Source organism: Nannospalax galili, unplaced genomic scaffold, assembly GCF_000622305.1.
Source record: "Nannospalax galili isolate Female #2095 unplaced genomic scaffold, S.galili_v1.0 scaffold752, whole genome shotgun sequence".
Classification (NCBI taxonomy): Eukaryota; Metazoa; Chordata; class Mammalia; order Rodentia; family Spalacidae; genus Nannospalax; species Nannospalax galili.
The window spans coordinates 1,266,574-1,284,765 of record NW_008333404.1 but is presented as its reverse complement, the minus strand read 5'-3'; the positions used below and the strand labels follow the sequence as shown (position 1 = coordinate 1,284,765).

Sequence of the window (18,192 nt, the reverse complement as noted above, 5' to 3'; positions counted from 1 at the left end):
GATTAAAGGTGTTCACTACTGTGCCCAGCCACTCACTCATTCATTCATTCATTCATTCATTCATTCATTCATTCATTCATTCATTCATTCATTCATTCATTCATTCATTCATTCATTCATTCATTCATTCATTCATTCATTCATTCATTCATTCATTCATTCATTCATTCATTCATTCATTCATTCATTCATTCATTCATTCATTCATTCATTCATTCATTCATTCATTCATTCATTCATTCATTCATTCATTCATTCATTCATTCATTCATTCATTCATTCATTCATTCATTCATTCATTCATTCATTCATTCATTCATTCATTCATTCATTCATTCATTCATTCATTCATTCATTTGTATGAGTGTTTTGCTGCATGTAAGTACACCTGCGGCCAGAAGAGGGTGTTGGTTTCGATAGAACTGAATTATAGATGGTTATTAACTGCACGTGGGTGCTGGAAACCAAACCCAGATCCTTGGCAAGAGCAGTCAGTGGTCTTAACTGCTGAGCCATCACTCCAAAACCTGTTTTGTTTTTTTTAAAAAAATATTTTATTTGGGCTGGAGAGATGGCTCAGTGGTTAAGAACACTGGTTGTTCTTGCAGAAGACCCGGGTTCAATACCCAGCGCCCACATGGCAGCTACAAACAGTCCGTAACTCCAGTTCCAGGGGATCCGACAACATCTTCTGTCCTCCGCAGGCACTGCACAACACGGGTGCACTTTCATACATACAGGCATAACACTCATACACATAAAATAAAAATAATAAAATATTTTATGTGTATGAGTGTTATGCCTGCATGTAGGTAAGTGTACCTGTGTCGTGCAATGCCCACGAGGACAGAAGAGGCCGTTGGATCCCCTGGAACTGGTTACAGACAGTTGTTAGCTGCCATGTGGGTGCTGGGATTTGAACCCGGGTCTTCTTCAAGAACAACCAGTGTTCTTAACCACTGAGCCATCTCTCTAGCCCTGTGTTGTTTTTTGAAATAAAGTCTCACTATGTAGTCCAGGGTTGCCTTTGAACTTGCTATATAGCCCAGGCTGGCTTCCTGAGTACTGGGATTGCAGGCAAGCACCACCATGCCCAACTACAATTGCTGTTTTATAACAAAGTACCTCAATATGGCTTATTCTTCAGAGTACTCTTAATTGTCTGGCCCTTGCTCTTATCACCTACTCTATTTCTTCGTTTTAGACAGCGTCTCAGCATGTAGCCCTGGAACTTGCTCTGTAGACCAAGCTAGCCTTGAACTCAGAGATCTACCTGCCTGTGCCTTCTGAGTGCTGGGATTAAAGACATGCACCACCATGCCTAACCTCATTTCTTCTGTGTGTGTGTGTGTGTGTGTGTGTGTGTGTGTATGTGTGTTTGAAACTGGGTCCCACTATGTAGCCCTGGCTATTCTGGAACTTGTATAGATTAGGCTGGCCTTGAACTCAGATAGATCCACCTTCAAGTGCTGGGATCAAAGTTGAGCACCACTATGCCTGGCTGGTTTTTGTTGTGTTTTTGTTTGTGTTTAAGATAGGCTCTCAAAAGTAGTCCAGGATGGACAGGAACTTGATATATAGGCCAGGCTGGCCATAAACTCTTGGGTACGGGACTATAAATTGAACATCCTAATTCTTTTGCCCCAAATCGCCATTTCCCCAGTTCTCAGATTTTACTGTCTTCCTCATGCCCCTCAGCATCTCTACTGACCCAGTGAACGCAAGTTGAGCTCTTCGGTGATCTTAGCCTCCTTGAGCAGTTCTTCCTGGGTTAGTGGGCGTTCACAGTGGGGCCCCTTTCGCCTCCTGGACTGTCCTTGCCTTTCCTGAACCCGAAGGAAGGTCTGCCTTGTGTGCTCAGCTGTAGACTGACGCATGGACTTCCGACCTGCAAAGAAGGAGAGGGGAACAGTCTTTGAATTAATTTCTATTTTCTTTAAATTTTTTTATTTGTAAAAAATTTCAAGCTTACAAAAAAGTTTTTAATAGTACAAATAGTGCCCGTGTAGCCTCCAATAATGTCTACTCGGGCTATTCCGACCATTTCATTCTGTGTACTCTTTTGTTCTTTTCTTTTTTCTTTTTTTTTTTTTTTTTTTTTTGTTGAGACAGAGTCTCCCTGTAGCCCCAGCTGGCCTAGAACTCACTACGTAGACCAGGCTGGGCTCAAACTCACAGAGATCGGGTGCTAGGATTAAAGGCATGCGCCACCACGCCTGGCTGTTCTTTTAATTTTTAAAATGTATTTTTATTATATGTGTTATAAGTGTATTGCCTGCATGTATTTAAGTACACCACATACATGCAATGCCCACGAAGGCCAGAAGAGGGTGTTGGATGCCCTGGAACTGGAGTTACCTACTACTGTTAGCTGCCATGTGGGTGCTGAGAACAGCCAGTGCTGTTAAGCAGTGAGCCATCTCTCTAGCCCTTATGTATTCTTTTTTAATATCTTTGGAGTTAAATTTTATATATATATCTCAATATCAGAGCCTTTTCTCCTAAATACTTTAGTGTCTATTTTAATTTCTTCTTTTTCCTTTTTTTTGGGTACTGGGGATTAAACCAAGGGCCTTGTACATACTAAGCAAGCACTGTACCACTGAGCTTCATCATTAACCCTTTTCATATGCTTTATTTTTATTATTTAAAAATTGTTATTATGGGGGCTGGAGAGATGGCTCAGTTGTTAAGAACACTGGCTATTCTTGCAGAGGACCCACGTTCAGTTCTCAGCACCCACATGGCAGCCAACAGAAGTAGGTAACTGCAGTTCCAGGGGAATCCAATGCTCTCTTCTGGCCTTCATGGGCATGACATGCATGTGGTGTACTTACATACATACAGGCAATACACTCATACACATAAAATTAAAAAAAAAAAATTGGGGGGGTTGGAGAGATGGCTCAGCGGTTAAGAATACTGACTGTTCTTGCAGAAGACCGGGGTTCGAATCCCAGCACCCACATGGCAGCAAACAACTGTCTGTAACTCCAGTTCCAGGAGACCCGGCAGCCTCTTCTGTCTTCTGCAGGCATTGCACGACACAGGTACACTTATCTACACACAGGTAATACACGAATACACGTAAAATTAAAAAAAAAAAAAAAAAAAGAAATTTTTTTTTGTCCTTTTGAGACCCTTTTGAGGGTCTCCATGCAGCATCACCTGACTTGGAACTCACTATATAGACCAGACTGGCCTCAAACTCATGGAGATTCTCCTGACTCTGCCTCCCGAGTGCTGGGATTAAAGGCATGTGCACCATGCCCGGGCTAATAAAAATTTTTTATTACATTAATCTATTGGGGGGGGGCACATGTGGCAGTCAGAGGACAATTTTGGGGATCTGACTCTCTCCTTCAATCATGTAAGTCCTAGAGACTCAAACTCAGGTCATCAGGGTTTTAAAAAATTGTATATAAGAATATTGCCTGCATGTATGTATGTGCACCCATATTGAGCAATGTCCACAGGAGGTCAGAAGAGGGCATTGGATCCCCTGAAACTGGAATTGCAGATGGTTGTTAGCCACTATGTGGGTGCTGGGAATCAAACTTGGGTCCTTCTGCAAGAGCAGCCAGTGCTCTTAACCACTGAGCCTTCTCTCCAGCCACAAGGTTGTCAGACTTGGCAACAACCACCTTTGCCCACTAAGTTATTTTATCGGCCCTCACATATATAGGGCTGGCTTCAATCTCGAAGAACTCCTGCCTCTGCTTTCTGAGCACTGGGATTAAAGGTGTGTGTCATCATGCCCTCCTATAGTCTGCCTATTTTTTATGCTAAGACAGAATCTCACCAACTTGCCCTGGCTGGCTTGAACTCAATCTGTAGCCCAGGCAGGGCTTGAACTTGAGATCTTCCTGCCTCACCCTTTTGAGTAGGTGGTATACAGGCCTGAACCATCAGGGCCAGGTTTACTTCTGAAGAATAAGGATTTTATTGGGCTGGAGTGGTTAAAAATGCTCCTGAGCTGGGCGTGGTGGTGCACGTCTTTAATCCTAGCACTTGGGAGGCAGAGGCAGGCGGATCTCTGTGAATTCAAGGCCAGCCTAGTCTACACAGTGAGTTCCAGGACAGCTGGGGCTACAGGGAGACCCTGTTTCAAAAAGACCAAAAAAAAAAAAAAGCATTCATTATCAGACAGGTATGTAGTGCACACCTTTAATCCCAGCACTGGGGAGCCAGTGGCAGCCTGAAAACGAGGCCAGCCTGGTCTACATAATGAGTTCCAGATCAGCTGGGAGACCCTGTCTCAAAAGGACAAAAAAAACCCCAAAAAGAACATGGGCTGGAGAGATGGCTCAGCGGTTAAGAACACTGAATATTCTTGTAGAAGACCTGGGTTCGGATCCTGGCACCCACATGGCAGCTACCTGTCCTTAACTCCAGTTCTTCTGACCTCCGCGGGCATTGCACAACACGAGTGCACTTCCATGCATGCAGGCAATACACGCATACACATAAAATAAAAATAATAAATAATTAAAAAAAAGACACCCCCCCCCAAAAAAACATTACCACATTTAAACTTTCTCAGTAGACTCAAACTTCTGCACTTACTGTCAGAGCCATCATCTTGTAGCTCTAATGGAAGCAATGCTTTCTCTTCTCGGGTCTTCTGAGAGCTACTTGCTGGGGTGCTGACCTTTCGAGGCCTCAAGCTCTTTAGAGGCTCCTAAGGACAAATTAAAATCAGACACCAGAAAACAGAAAAGATAAGGGAAGAGGATATCATTACAGGAAAGTTAACATTTGATTCAGGGAAAACACAATTAAGAAAGTCCAAGAAAATCAGAATTCCTCCTGTACCTTATAAGCTTTGGTGACCACTCGGCGCTTCCTTCTTGGCTCTTCTGCTTCTCCATCACTGGATGGTTCATCTCCTTCATCGATGTCAAAGTCGGAGTCTACCTCATCCTCAGTATCTGACTGATCTCCTTGATACTCATCATCTCCAGATTCCTGAGGACAGAAGGAAAGGAAAACTGGCTGGCAAGGGAGTTCTTCCTTGAGATGGAACTAAATTCATTCTCTTTCCTGCAAGGGCTGCCCAAATTCCCTTCCCTACTTAGCCCTTCACTTTCCACAGACAAAGCCTTTCCAGCTGATGGCCCTTGGCTTCAGTACAACCTTCCAATCTGAACAGATCTATGTCATCTACAGAACTCTGTTAACTGTTAGAGAATCAAAGAACATGGTTTGGCCTCACTTCAGGGGTCTCCCAGTCTAGGAAAAAGACAGGACACTGTTATGAAAAGACATTTTAGTCAGGCAGGGTGGCTCATGCCTGTAATCCCAGCATTCAGAGGGCCTAGGCAGAAAGACTGCTATGATTTTGAAGGCAGCCTTGGACACACAGTGAGGCTGAGGACAGCACAGGCAACAGATAGTAAGTTTTAATACAAGGCAACCTATAAAGTTCCATTTGGCTGTGAAAGGTTACAGGAGGAGCCTGGCATGGTGGTGCATACCTGCAATCTCAGTACTCAGCAGACAGAGGTAGGAGAATTCTGAATTGAGAACAGCCTGGGCTATACCTTTGGCTGGTGATATAGCTCAGTAGTAGAGTGCTTGCTTAGCAAGTACTAGGCCCTCGGTTCCATCCTGACCACTATTTAAAAAAAAAACTTATAGAGCTGGGTTTGGTGGCTCACGCCATTAATCCCAGAACTCTGGAGGCAGAGGCAGGTGGATGTCTGACATCGAGGCCAGCCTGGTCTACAATAGTGAGTTCCAGGCCAGCTGGGGCTACAGGGAGAACCTGTCTCAAAAAGACAAAACAAAAACAAAAAAAACCCTGGTGATTCAAGAGTTCTAAACTTCAGACCTTATTCCTTTACAAAAAGCCAAAAGTTGGGCATTTTTGTCTTAAACTTTTCTTGAAATTTATTTTTATGAGTGTTTTGTCTGCATGCATGTGAGTGCATGTGACACACAATGCCCATAGAGGCCATAAAAGGGCATCACGTGCGTGAGTGATGAGAACCAAACCCGGATCCTCTGCAAGAGCAGACTCTTAATTGCTGAGCTGTCTCTCCAGCCCCGTTTTGCTTTTTCGTTTGTTTGATTTTGATCTTTTTGAGACAGGGTTTCCCTATAGCCCCAGCTGGCCTGGAACTCACTCACTATGTAGACCAAGCTGGCCTTGGCCTTGAACTTTGCCTCCCAAGTGCTGGGATTACAGGCATGCACCATCAGCTGGGAAAGTCTCCATAGTCAGATTAAAAAAAGTAGTGGGCTAGATTTGGGCTCGCTTCAATTTGTTAAACCTACATTATACTTTGAAAGATAAAGAAGACCTGAACCTCAGCAATTAAGAGTCTGCTTAACATACTTGTAGAATTTAGATATCCAAGGAGGAATCACAGATAGGTGGAAAAGCAGACATGTATACAGTATATTTATGGAATAAGGATTTAGACCCAATTAAAGCAGTCTTTTTCCCGGCTTTTCCCTGTCAATGATGGTTCAACAAGTAAAAAAGCTTGCTGGCAAGTCTGACAACCTCATCCGGGAACTCATATGGTAGAAGGAGAGAATCAACTCCCACAAGTTGTCCTCTGACTTCCACATGCATGGCATGGCGTATGTTCCACCCCCCAATAAATAAATGGCAAAAATAAACTAAAAAAAAAAAAGTTTTGTTTAGCAGACTGCTCTGGCTCCAGCACAGCCTCCTTCCAACACTGCCTGTCTTGTAGGCCTGTAAGATTTCAAAAGAAAAAAGTCTGGCATGGTAGCATACACCTTTAGTACCAGCACTTAGGAAGCAGAGGCAGGAAGATCTCTGTGAGATCTAGGCAAGCCTGGTCTACACAGTGAGTTCTAGGCCAGCTGGGGCTCCAGGGAGACCCTGTGTTTAAAAAAAAAAAAAAATTTCCAAAAGAAGGTTGCATTCAGTGCATTTTGTATATGAAGAAACTTAAATGTCAAGCTAAAACTTATTACTAACCTTTATGCCAGTGATTCTCAAATCTCCTCATCTCCTTACCTATCTCATCAATGATAACCATTGTTGATGGACAGTCACTGAGAAAAATATATGCCATTCTTCATGTGCATTGCAGAATATTTGTGGAGGTTAGATGGACTAGAGTACAGAATCTGAAGTACAACCTGAGGTAGTACAGGTTAAGGCTAGAATGGCAAATACATTGGAAAAAAGGGAGAAAATCAGTGTGTGTGTGTGTGTGTGTGTGTGTGTTTGTTAGCTGGCCTCAGTAGCACCTCAAGCACACAGCTCACTCTTCAATCTATAATGCAGACTAGTGGACTGTGGTACACACACTGCCAAAATAAGCAAGTAGCACAAGCGGTTGAAACACCAAGCCAGCCAGAGTTCAACCTGGCAGCGATGACTGCCACTTCTCCAAAATGAAGTTTATAAAAGAGACTGGAACACATTAATCCACTCAGCTCTAATCTGGTATTAAGTTGTATCACCAGAGGGTAGTAGATCAAGTTCCTATTAGTTTAGTGCCCAATCTAAATGGTTTCACTAAACTACCGATTTACTACCACTGCACTAGCTCTTCTTAAGTCCTTAATAGACAAGAGAATATTTAACATCAAATCCCTGCTTAAAAAATGTAATGATTGCCGGGTGTGGCGGTGCATGCCTTTAATCCCAGCACTCGGGAGGCAGAGGCAGGGATTTTGTGAGTTCAAGGCCAGCCTGGTCTACATAGTAAGTTCCAGGACAGCTGGGGCTATAGGAGACCCTGACTCAAAAAGACAAAAAAAAGGAATGATAAATTCACCTTAAGATTTAATGTTGAGGGGCTAGAGAGATGGCTCAGTGGTTAAGAACACTGACTGTTCTTGCAGAAGACCCGGGTTCAAATCCCAGCACCCACATGGTAGCTAACAACTGTCCATAATTCCAGTTCCAGGGGATCTGACAGTCTCTTCTGACCTCCATGGTCATTGCGCAACATGGGTACACTTACCTACATATAGGCAACACATGCAACACATTAAAAAACAAAAATTAAAAATAATTAAAAAAAAAAAAAGATTTAGGCCGGGTGTGGTGGCGCTCACCTTTAATCCCAGCACTCGGGAGGCAGAGGCAGGTGGATCTCTGTGAGTTCAAGGCCAGCCTGGTCTACATAGTGAGTTCCAGGACAGCTGGGGCTATAAGAAAACCCTGTCTCAAAAAGACAAAATAAAAAAGATTTAATGTTGAATAAGTCTGACTTTTTATTTGATAACTGTTTTATCTGCATGTATGCATGCATGTGTACCACATGTGTGCCCTGTACCCAAGGAGGCCAGGAAAAGGAGTTAGATTACCTTGAACTGGAGTTACAGGCCATTGTGAACCATGTGGGTGCCGGGAACTGAACCTGGGTCCTCTGCAAGAGCAGCACCTGCTCTTAACCACTGAGCCATCTCTTTAGTCACAAGATTTTTTTTTTAATTTATTATTTTTATTTTATGTATATGCCTGTATTGCCTGCTTGTAGGTAAGCGCACCCATGTTGTGCAATGCCCGTGGAGGTCAGAAGCTGTCGGATCCCCTAGAACTGGAGTTACGGACAGTTGTTAGCTGCTATGTGGGTGCTGGGATCTGAACCTGGATCTTCTGCAAAAACATTCGGTGTTCTTAACTGCTGAGCCACCTCTCCAGCCCCATAAATATTTTATTTTTTATGTGTATGAGTATATTGCCTGCATGTGTGGAAGTGTACCCATGTCATGCAATGCCTGTGGAGCTCAGAAGGTATTGAATCCCCTGGAACTGGAGTTAGGGAGAGTTGTTAGCTACCATGTATGTGCTGGGAATTGAACTCAGGTTCTCCACAAGAGCAGTCAATGCTCTTAACAGTTGAGCCATCTCTCCAGCCCCTGCCATTACCATTTTAACACAGGCTTGGTACAATTACTTCTGACCTTTTAAAATAATATTTAAAATTTATTTTTAAAAAAATGATTATATGTATGAGTGAGTATACACCCTATATGTATTTAAGTGCAACTGTGTCGTGCAATGCCTGAGTTCAGAAGAGGGTGTCAGATCCCCTGGAACTGGAGTTTATATATGGTTGTTAGCCATCATGTAGGTGCTGGGAACTGAACCCAGACAGTGCTCTTAACACTGAGCCATCCCTTCACCCCTAAAATTTCACAATGTATTTTGTTTCGGTTGTTTTCTATTTTTACTGCTCCTAATTTGTTTATATTGCAAGCCTTCTTAAATCCTTTTTGGAAGCACAAAGAGTACGTATTAAATAATGACTCATAAAAAGACAGGAATAGGAAAATGAACCTGGGAGGAGTGATGAGAAAGATCTATTTTAAACTAGTTGATTAAAACTCTGTACACAGTGACTCATAGTCAGTCATCAAGACTTGTGGACTCTGTTTTATTAATTTCCCTTTAACTGTATTCTCCAGTTTTTTTTGGTAGTGCAGGGTCTTCAGGATGCTAAGCAAATTATCTATTAGCTAAATGCCCCCAGTTGTTGTCCATGTTTCTTTACTGCCACTACCCTCTTAAGACTTTTCTCATTACAGACTTTTGTTTTAAAAGACAGTCTCATGCTACAACCCAAACTAGCCTAGATCTTAAAATGCAGCCCATACTAGCCTGGAACTGGAGGTGATTCTGTCTCAGCCTCCCAAGTGTTAAGACTGCTGGACTTCAATCTCTCTCTCTCTTTTTTTTTTCTGAGACAGAGTCTCATTGTATAGCCCTGACTGTCCTGGAACTAGCTATGTAGACCAGACTGGTCTCGATCTCACAGAGATCTGACTGCTTCTGCTGGGACTAAAGGTTTGTGTTACAACATCCAGATTAATCTTTTTTTTTTTATATATATATTTTACTTATTTATTTTTCAGTCTTTCTGAGACAGGGTCTCCCTATAGCCCCAGCTGTCCCGGAACGCACTATGTAGACCAGGCTGGCATTGAACTCACAGAGTTCAATGCCTGCCTCTGCTTCCCGAGTGCTGGGATTAAAGGCGTGCGCCACTACACCCAGCTCTTATTATTTTTATTTTATGTGTATGAGTATACTGTCTGCATGTAGGTATGTACACCCGTGCTGTGCAGTGCCTAAGGAGGATAGAAGGGGCTATCGGATCCCCTGGAACTAGAGTTACAGACAGTGTTAGCTGCCATTTGGGTGCTGGAATTTAAACCTGGGTTTTCTGCAAGAACAGTGTTGTTAACCACTGAGCCATCTCTCCAGCCCCTAATCTTTTTTTTTTCAAATCACAAATTTCCTAGTGGAACTTTGATACCTCTTCTTAGACCTCTTGATGAGAAACCAAACTTTATTTTATATTGAGACAAGGTCTTACCATGTAACTTCGGTTTGGAACTTGATGTGTAGACCAGGTTGGCATTGAATTTACAGAGATCTGCCTGCTTTTGTCTCCTGAGTGCTGGAATTAAAGGTGTGGGCCACTTCTCCTGGCTAAAATTATTTATTTTTAAATATTTTATGTATTTTTAAAATTAAAAAAATATACATATGTCTTATTAAAAAATACTTTTATGACAGGCATGGTGGCACACGCCTTTAATCCCATCTCCGGAGGGGCAGAGGCAGGTTATTTTGATATATCACAGTGAAAGATTTATCGTCCTCTTTTTTTTTTTTTTTTTAAAAAAAAAAAAAAAAAAAAAAAAAAAAAAAAAAAAAGCTAACTCTTACAACAGATCTTACAATCTAACCAGAAAATGAAAAGAAGCAAACTGAATTTAATTATAAGCTGAAATATGTTATGTTCTATGAGGAAATAAATGTGGACTCTTTTAGGATAGTCAATAAAGGGTTATCTAAGAAAACATTTACACTTCGACTAAGTTTCTCTATTCTTTTTTTTGGGAACGGTTCCTTTTTAAAAGATTACTTTTATTTTATGTATACGAGTGTATTGCCTGCATGTAAGTGCACCGGTGTCATACAGTGCCCACGGAGGTCAGAAGAGGGCGTCAAATCCCTTGGAACTGGAGTTAACAGACGATTGTTAGCCATCTGTGGGTGCTGGAAACCTAATCCGGGTCGTCTGCCACAGCAGTCAGTGATCTTAACCGCTGACCCATCTCTCCAGTCCCGGGAACGGTTCCCTTTTATGTGTCAGGTAAATAATCCAAAAATAGGACAAGAAGTAAACACTAAGGAACTGATCCTATGTGCCTTGTACTGTAGGCGTCAGAGGCTGGATGATATGCAAGGAGACTGACTACACAGTAGGTTTCCTACCGGACCTGGGAGGGTGGGTCTGGGAAGATGCTGCACCCCCGATTCCCCCACCCCCACAAAGACTCCGGGTTCTGGGACTGCAAATGCTCCTCCCGGCCAGCCACCTGGCCCGGAGCATCAACTACGGAGCTCCTCTCTTCCCCGCCCCCTGCTTCTTTGTCCGGGTTTCTCTCTTCAGGACTCCGCTTCCTGCCCTCCCCCTTCCTGGGCCCGGCTCTTGCCTCTGTGAAACCTCCATAAGTCGTCTGGTAGAACTCATCTTCCTCCTCTGCCTCCAGGAGCCCAGAAAGCCGGTTCCCAGCGGTCTTCCGCGGGGCCCGGCCCCCAGCCAAACTCATGTCGCCAACGGAAACTGCGCCGCCAGTAGCGGCCCCTCACCTCCGGTTCTCGGAGATCGGCGCTCTGCTCTATACCCTCGCCTGCGGACGGCCGCCAATAGCGGAAGTCCGGCGCCTACAGGGAAAAGCAGCAGAGTGCCGAGCAGCTTCTAGTCCCACCTCTAAGCGTTCTGTGGGACAGTCGCGCTTGCGTAGCGCCTGGGAACAGTAACTCACTGAATTTTTTTTTTTTTATTAAAGAAGTCAGTCTCGCCGGGCGTGGTGGCCCCAGCACTCGGGAGGCAGGGGCAGGAGGATCTCTGTGAGTTCAAGGCCAGCTTGGTCTACATAGTGAGTTCCAGGCCGGCTGGGGCTACAGAGACCCTGTCTCAAAAAGACAAAAAAAAAAAAAAAAAGTCAGTCTCCCTAGAGAGATGGCTCAGCAGCAGTTAAGAGCCCTGTCTGCTCTGGAAGACCTTGGTTCGATTCCCAGTGCCCACATTTTTATACCCATAAAAATAATAAAATATTAAAAAAATTATATTTATGCTTTATTCTGTATTTATTGTTATATATAGCTGACATAATATTTAAAATACAAATACATTTTATAATTTTTTATTTTTTGTGTGTATTTCATACAAAACATCCCAATCTTTAAAAAAAAATTTATTGAGAATTTCATACATGCTTATAAGGTGTTTTGATGAAATCCACATCACTCCCTTCCCTCCAACACCACCCATATCTCCCCATCACTTTTTTCTGACTTCATGTTTTTTCTTTCTTTCTTTCTTTCTCTTTCTTTCTTTCTTTCTTTCTTTCTTTTCTTTCTTTTCTTTCTTATTTTCTTTTCCTTCCTTCCTTTCTCTTTTTTTTTAAATGGGGCTTTTTGCTACTCTAACATTCTTCCCTCTGAAGAGGTAACCCTAAAATCTTTTAGGGATAAGAGTTCCCAAATACTTTTGACATTTTTGGCCTTTGGAACAGACTTTGTTGCTAAGAGGCCCAAGGACACTTTGACTTTTAGCCAAGAAACCAGCTACAATTCTTTGGAGTCTTTTTACCCTAACTGCCTAGCCAATTCCTGCCTCCTATTCTTAGCACACCATCCTCTGAAGAGGTCCTACTGGGCATTTAAGAAAATACAGTTGGCCCAAATAAACCAATTTATTTTTGTTCTTCAGGTTGTTGGAGGATCAGGTTGTCTCCTTCAACTCCAGTCTCGTTTTCACTGTGCTAGCCTGAACGTTTCTAAAAATCCAGACTGTCATTCCCCTCCTCAAAACTAAAGTGGCATTCAGGCCTGGACTTTCAGTTACTATGAGGGCTGAGGCAGGAGGATCAGAGTTTCAAGGCCTGCCTGGGTAGCTTAGTGGAATTCTGTCTCAAAATGAAAAATAAAAAGAACACTGGGGACATAGCTCCGTGGATGTGTGCTTGTTTAGCATGAATGAACCCCTGGATTCTACCCCTAGTACTGCAGAAAGCAAAACAAAACAGAGATCCTTTACTGGTTCCTCATCACTTACAAGGAACAGTATTGTGGCTAAGAACCACAACCTTAGGAGGTGGAGAAATGGTTCAGTGCTTAAAATCACTGGTTGCTCTTGCAAGAAAATTCAGGTTTGGTTCCCAGCACCCACATGGTGGTTAGCAATCTCCTGTAACTCCAGTTTCAGGGGATCTGATGCCCTCTTCAGGCCTCTGAGAGCACTGTATGACACGGATGAACTTACATATATGCAGGCAAAATGGAAAATGATGCTGCTGCTGCTCATGATGATCATGATGAAGATGACCTGTAACTCCCAACACTGGGGCTGCTGAGGCAAGAGCATCACAGTTTATGGCCAGTCTGGGTTACTATATCAAGTTCCAGGCCAGTCTCAGCTACAGAGTAAGCCCTTGTCTCAAAAACCAAGAAACTATAAAAAAGCTTAGTGCAGTATCTCAGGCTTGTAATCTCAGCACTTGGGAGAGAGGTTGAGGTAGGAAGATCTTGAGTTGGAGTCTAGCATGGGCTACATAGTAAGAATCTGGTTTTTAAAAATTTTTATTTTTATTTTATGTGTATGCATGTATTGCCTGTATATATGAAAGTGCACCTGTGTCGTGCAATGCCCGCCAGAGGTCAGAAGAGGGCATTGGATCCCCTAGAACTGGAGTTAAGGACAGTTGTTAGCTGCCATGTGGGTGCTGGAATCTGAACCCAGGTCTCTGCAAGAACATTCAGTGTTCTTAACTGCTGAGCCATCTCTCCAGCCCCAGAATCTGTTTTTTTAAAAAGCAAAATAGCCAGGCGTGGTGGCACATGCCTTTAATCCTAGCACTTGGGAGGCAGAAGCAGGCTCTTTGTGAGCTCAAGGCCAGCCTGGTTTACAGAGTGAGCATCGCATGACACAGGTGCACTCCCCTAATATGCAGAAAAAAAAAAAAAAAAAAAAAAAAAAAAAAAAAAAAAGAAAAGAAAGAAAAGAAAAGCAAAATAAAACAAATCTAGCAGTGTGACCTTGGACATGTAGCTTTACTTTTCTGAATCTCACATTTCTCATCTGTAAAGTGAGACTAATTGATATCCACCTTTTTAAGATTGCTAAGATTAAGGGATATGATCCTTCTGAAGTGCTCAGCACAATGTTCAGTGAGCATGTAGTAAACATTAGTAGGTGGGAACTGTTATTAGCATGACATTCAAGATCCTTCATAATTTAGCCTCTCCCTGTCTCTAGCCTCACCTCCTGCCACATCATCCTTTTTTGGTGTCACTCTTCTACCACCCAATTATCTTGTCATGCTTCCAGGTTTTTCCTTCTCCTTAGCATGTCTTTCTACCTGACAAAATTCTAATTTTATAGGACAGTGAAGCCTTCCCAAATACCCATTCTTCTCTTTCCAGACACAACATCCATATTTATGGGTATCATGTCTCGCAGAATCTCTGAAATAATTCCAATTCAAATAGTCTGTGTTACTGTCAAGACTATGCCAACTTTCATTCTCATATTTTGTTCTGAAAATGTAGTAGTGAAACTATATCACGTGCATATTCTATGATACCTATTAATTTTATTCTAGTGATCTATGTGTCTGTCCCTATTAGTTTACGACCTTTCATTTTATTTTCTTGAGATAAGGTCTCATGTAGCCCAGGTTGCCCTGCAAATCCCCAAATAGCTGAGGCTGGCCTTGAACTACTACTGATCCTTCTACTTCTACTCTTAAGTGGTGAGATTATAGGTGTGTGCTACCACCCTTGCCTTTTAAAACATATTTTATTACATTTGTTTTTGTGTGTTTGCATACATATGTGTGGGTGCTTGTGCCACTGTACTTGTGTGGAGGTCAGTGGACAACTTGGGGGAGTGTGCTCTCTTATTCCATCATGTGTGACTCAGGGAGAGGATCAAACTCAGGTATTCAGGGTTGATGACAATGATCCCTACCTGCTATGCCATCTCATTGCCCCTGGTTTTGTTTTTTGAGACAGGGTCTCATTATGTAGTACAAACTGACCTGGAACTTGATAGTAACCAGGCTTGCTTTGAACTCTCAACCCTTCTGCATAGTCCTTCAGTGCTGCATGCTACTGTGCCTGGTTGAAGGAAGGGCTTGTTTTGTTTTGTTTCTGGTGCTTTTAAAAAATATTTTATTTATTATTTTTATTTTATGTGTATGACTGTTTTCCCTGCATCACATGCATGCAATGCCTGCAGAGATCAGAAGAGGGTGTTGGGTCCCCTGGAACTGGAGCCAGATAGTTGTTAGCTACCATGTGGGTGCTGGGAATTGAACTCAGGTCCTTTGAAAGAGCAGTCAGTGTTCTTAACAGCTAAACCATCCCTTCAGCCCCTGTTTTTGGTGCTTTTGTTTTTGTTTTTTCTGCCCTACTGGGCATTGACCCCCAAAGCTTCAGGAATGCTAGGGAAATACTCTACTACTGAGGTACATCCCAAATGAGGGCAGGGATTTTTATCATTATCACTGTATACTTGGAATTCTGAGTGCCTGGGTTAGGTCTGGGGCTAAGTAATATTAATTGGATGAAATGATGAATTAATGAATGAATAACTGAATGAATAACTTGCACATCCTCACATTCTCTTGTTTGGGTTTTGTTTTGTTTTGTTTTCTACTGCCAGGGATTGAATCTAGGGCTTTGTATGAGATGGGCAAGCTTTCTTGACACTGAGTTACATCCCTGGCCCTCAAAGATGCTTTAATAAAGTGCACTCACATGCATTCAGATGTGTGGCCTTACTTTGAGGTCATCAGATTGCCTCTCTCCCCAAAGTATGTATTGGTGAACTCCCTTTTACATTTCCTTGGGAGCACCAAGCCAACACATTCTGTTCTGCCCCTGTTTCCACACCCTGCCACATCACCGAAGTTCTGCTATGCCAGGAATGTCACTAGGTAAGAGTGGCTCCATGGCTCAGAGGACACCTCAGGGATTGAGTGGGAGGTAGGTAAAGACAAGATTTGGTGGTAAAATGATACCCACTTCTTAAATATTCCTAGTTCTCCTTTTGTTTTTCTTATTTTCGAGACAGGGACATGCTATTTTGCTTGTTGCACAGGATGTCCTGGAAAATGTGATTTTTTTTCCCTTAACCTCCAGAGTAGCTGGAACCTCAGGCATGTATCACCAACACTCAATTTTTAATTTTATATATTTTTTTTGTCTTTTTGAGACAGGGTCCCCCTGTAGCTCCAGCTGGTCTGGAACTCACTTATAGACCAGGCTGGCCTTGAATTCACAGAGATCACCTGCCTCTGCCTCCCAAGTGCTGGGATTAAAGGCATGTGCCACCACGCCTGGCCTAATTTTACTTTTAAAATTTGCCTTGATTCACCACGCCTGGCCTAATTTTACTTTTAAAATTTGCCTTGATTCATTCATATATTTAGGACACAGTTTGTAAACTTACTGTGTGCCAGGTATAATTTACAGGCTTGAGATAGTAAAACAAGTAAGATGGTAACCTTTGCTCTACAGAGTATAGTCTTAGAGGGAAACAGGTAAGCAGATAACATAAAACAAGCTGGGGAATATAATAATGGCCACTTTTTGTTATCTAAGGTAAAAACAAAGAGTCTTTAGAAGCTACAAAATGGACTTTCAAGTCTGAAATAAAAATCACAGGGATAAAATTCCCTATTTAACTACCTTAGTCATTCATTTTTTTGCCTATTAGAATAACTCCGGAAATTGTAGCAACTGAATCTTCAAAAAAATTCATTGCATTCTTATTTATTTATTGTGTGCACACCTGCATGTGGAGGTCAGAGGACAACTTTCAGGAATCAGTCCTCTCCTCCCACCACGTGGGTCCCAGGGATTTATCTCATTATGCTTGACAGTAGGTGCCTTTAATCATTCATTTAGCTTCCTTAAAACCCCCCAGCAACCGAATGCCTTTTATGGAAACAAAATTCATTCAACAATATTTACTGAGTACCTGTGAGCCAGGTCCTGTGCCTCAGGATGTCTAGTTCCTGTGCTGTTTAGTTGGGTGAAGGTTACAGGGCTAGGCTAACATAAAATACTTCAGAATTGCATAGTCATCTTGCTGTGGAATTGGGAATGTTAATCCACTCAATTGGTTTGTCTACCTTCAGTACCCAAGAGAGGACAAGCAGTCCAGCAGGTGGCAGCAAGGAAACATATTTCAGGTCTTGAGGGAGAGGAAGAAAGCTGAAGTTAACGAGTGGATGTTCTGGTCCTAAACTTTTGGAGGACCCAAAAAACATCTGGATAGAAGGTAACTAGGCCACCTTAGCAATAAGCTAAGGATTTTCCCCCATTTCTCTTTATTTCACAAATGATTATTGAGCACCTTATTCCGTACAAAGTTGTGACAGGAGCTTGACGAAATACTAGTCCTTGCTCTTCAGAAGCTTAGTTGTTCAGAGAAATCAGGTCTTCACAAGTGTTCTCACAGTGTTCACAATCATCAAAGTTCTTTGTTAAAATTAAGATTGAAATATGAAGGCTAGACTAGAACGGGATTTCTCCGCTTTTCTGCGCCCTTTGGAACATAGGTAATTAACCTTTGGGACATAAGGGCTTTGGCTTGCCGGGAAGATTGTGTTCATATGGTCTCATCACATTCCGCAGTCCTTTTGACAAGGTCTTTTAAATTTTATGTATTTTTCTTACTTTGTTGTTATTTTGTTGATAAGTCCTCATTGATTCGTTTACCAAATATTTGCATTTACTGAACTCCATCATTGTAATAAGCATTGTTTGACGCATACAGATCTATGTTCATGTCTTGCAAAGGAAGGTAAGACATGCACGTACCTTAAACAAAACGGTAAAAGGCTGGGAAAGAATTCTTGGTGGTTGGTGATGCTTTGTAGTATTCAACTGCTTAACGGCCCTGACTTGACACCAGCGCGCCGATCCCGGGTACTTTCCCAAGCTGTCATTAGAGAGGACCAGTCCCGCTTCATGCAGTTCAGGGCAAGCAAAAACTCAGTGCAGTCCTTTCAAAGCTACGAACCCAACTGGACCTACCGAGCCACCGTACGGACGCTCCACCGACTGCGTTGCTCTGGTCTTCTCCGGGTGGCTTCCTTAGGGCGTGGCGAATGTGTCACCTGACCAGAAGCAGCCTCCGGATTGGCTGTTTCTCTGTGGCTGGA

At 42.6% G+C, this 18,192-nt stretch overlaps 1 protein-coding gene across 4 annotated transcripts in view; it reads right to left on the bottom strand.

The window, feature by feature from the left end:
- The window catches only part of Vps72 (vacuolar protein sorting 72 homolog), a 15,672-nt gene extending 4,018 nt beyond the window's left edge, over nucleotides 1–11,654 (bottom strand). For 2 of the 4 annotated variants that reach the window (XM_008828243.3, XM_029561177.1), the window contains exons 1-4: nucleotides 11,446–11,652; nucleotides 4,816–4,968; nucleotides 4,567–4,681; nucleotides 1,712–1,888 (exon numbers count right to left, since the gene is read on the bottom strand). In XM_008828243.3, coding sequence (XP_008826465.1) covers nucleotides 1,712–1,888; nucleotides 4,567–4,681; nucleotides 4,816–4,968; nucleotides 11,446–11,562 — 562 coding nt within the window. In that variant the 5' untranslated portion in view covers nucleotides 11,563–11,652. Of the gene's footprint in view, nucleotides 1–1,711; nucleotides 1,889–4,566; nucleotides 4,682–4,815; nucleotides 4,969–11,445 lie in introns of all 4 variants that reach the window. The other 2 variants (XM_029561175.1, XM_029561176.1) reach the window with 2 other exon arrangements.
- Between the last annotated feature and the right edge of the window lie 6,538 nt (nucleotides 11,655–18,192).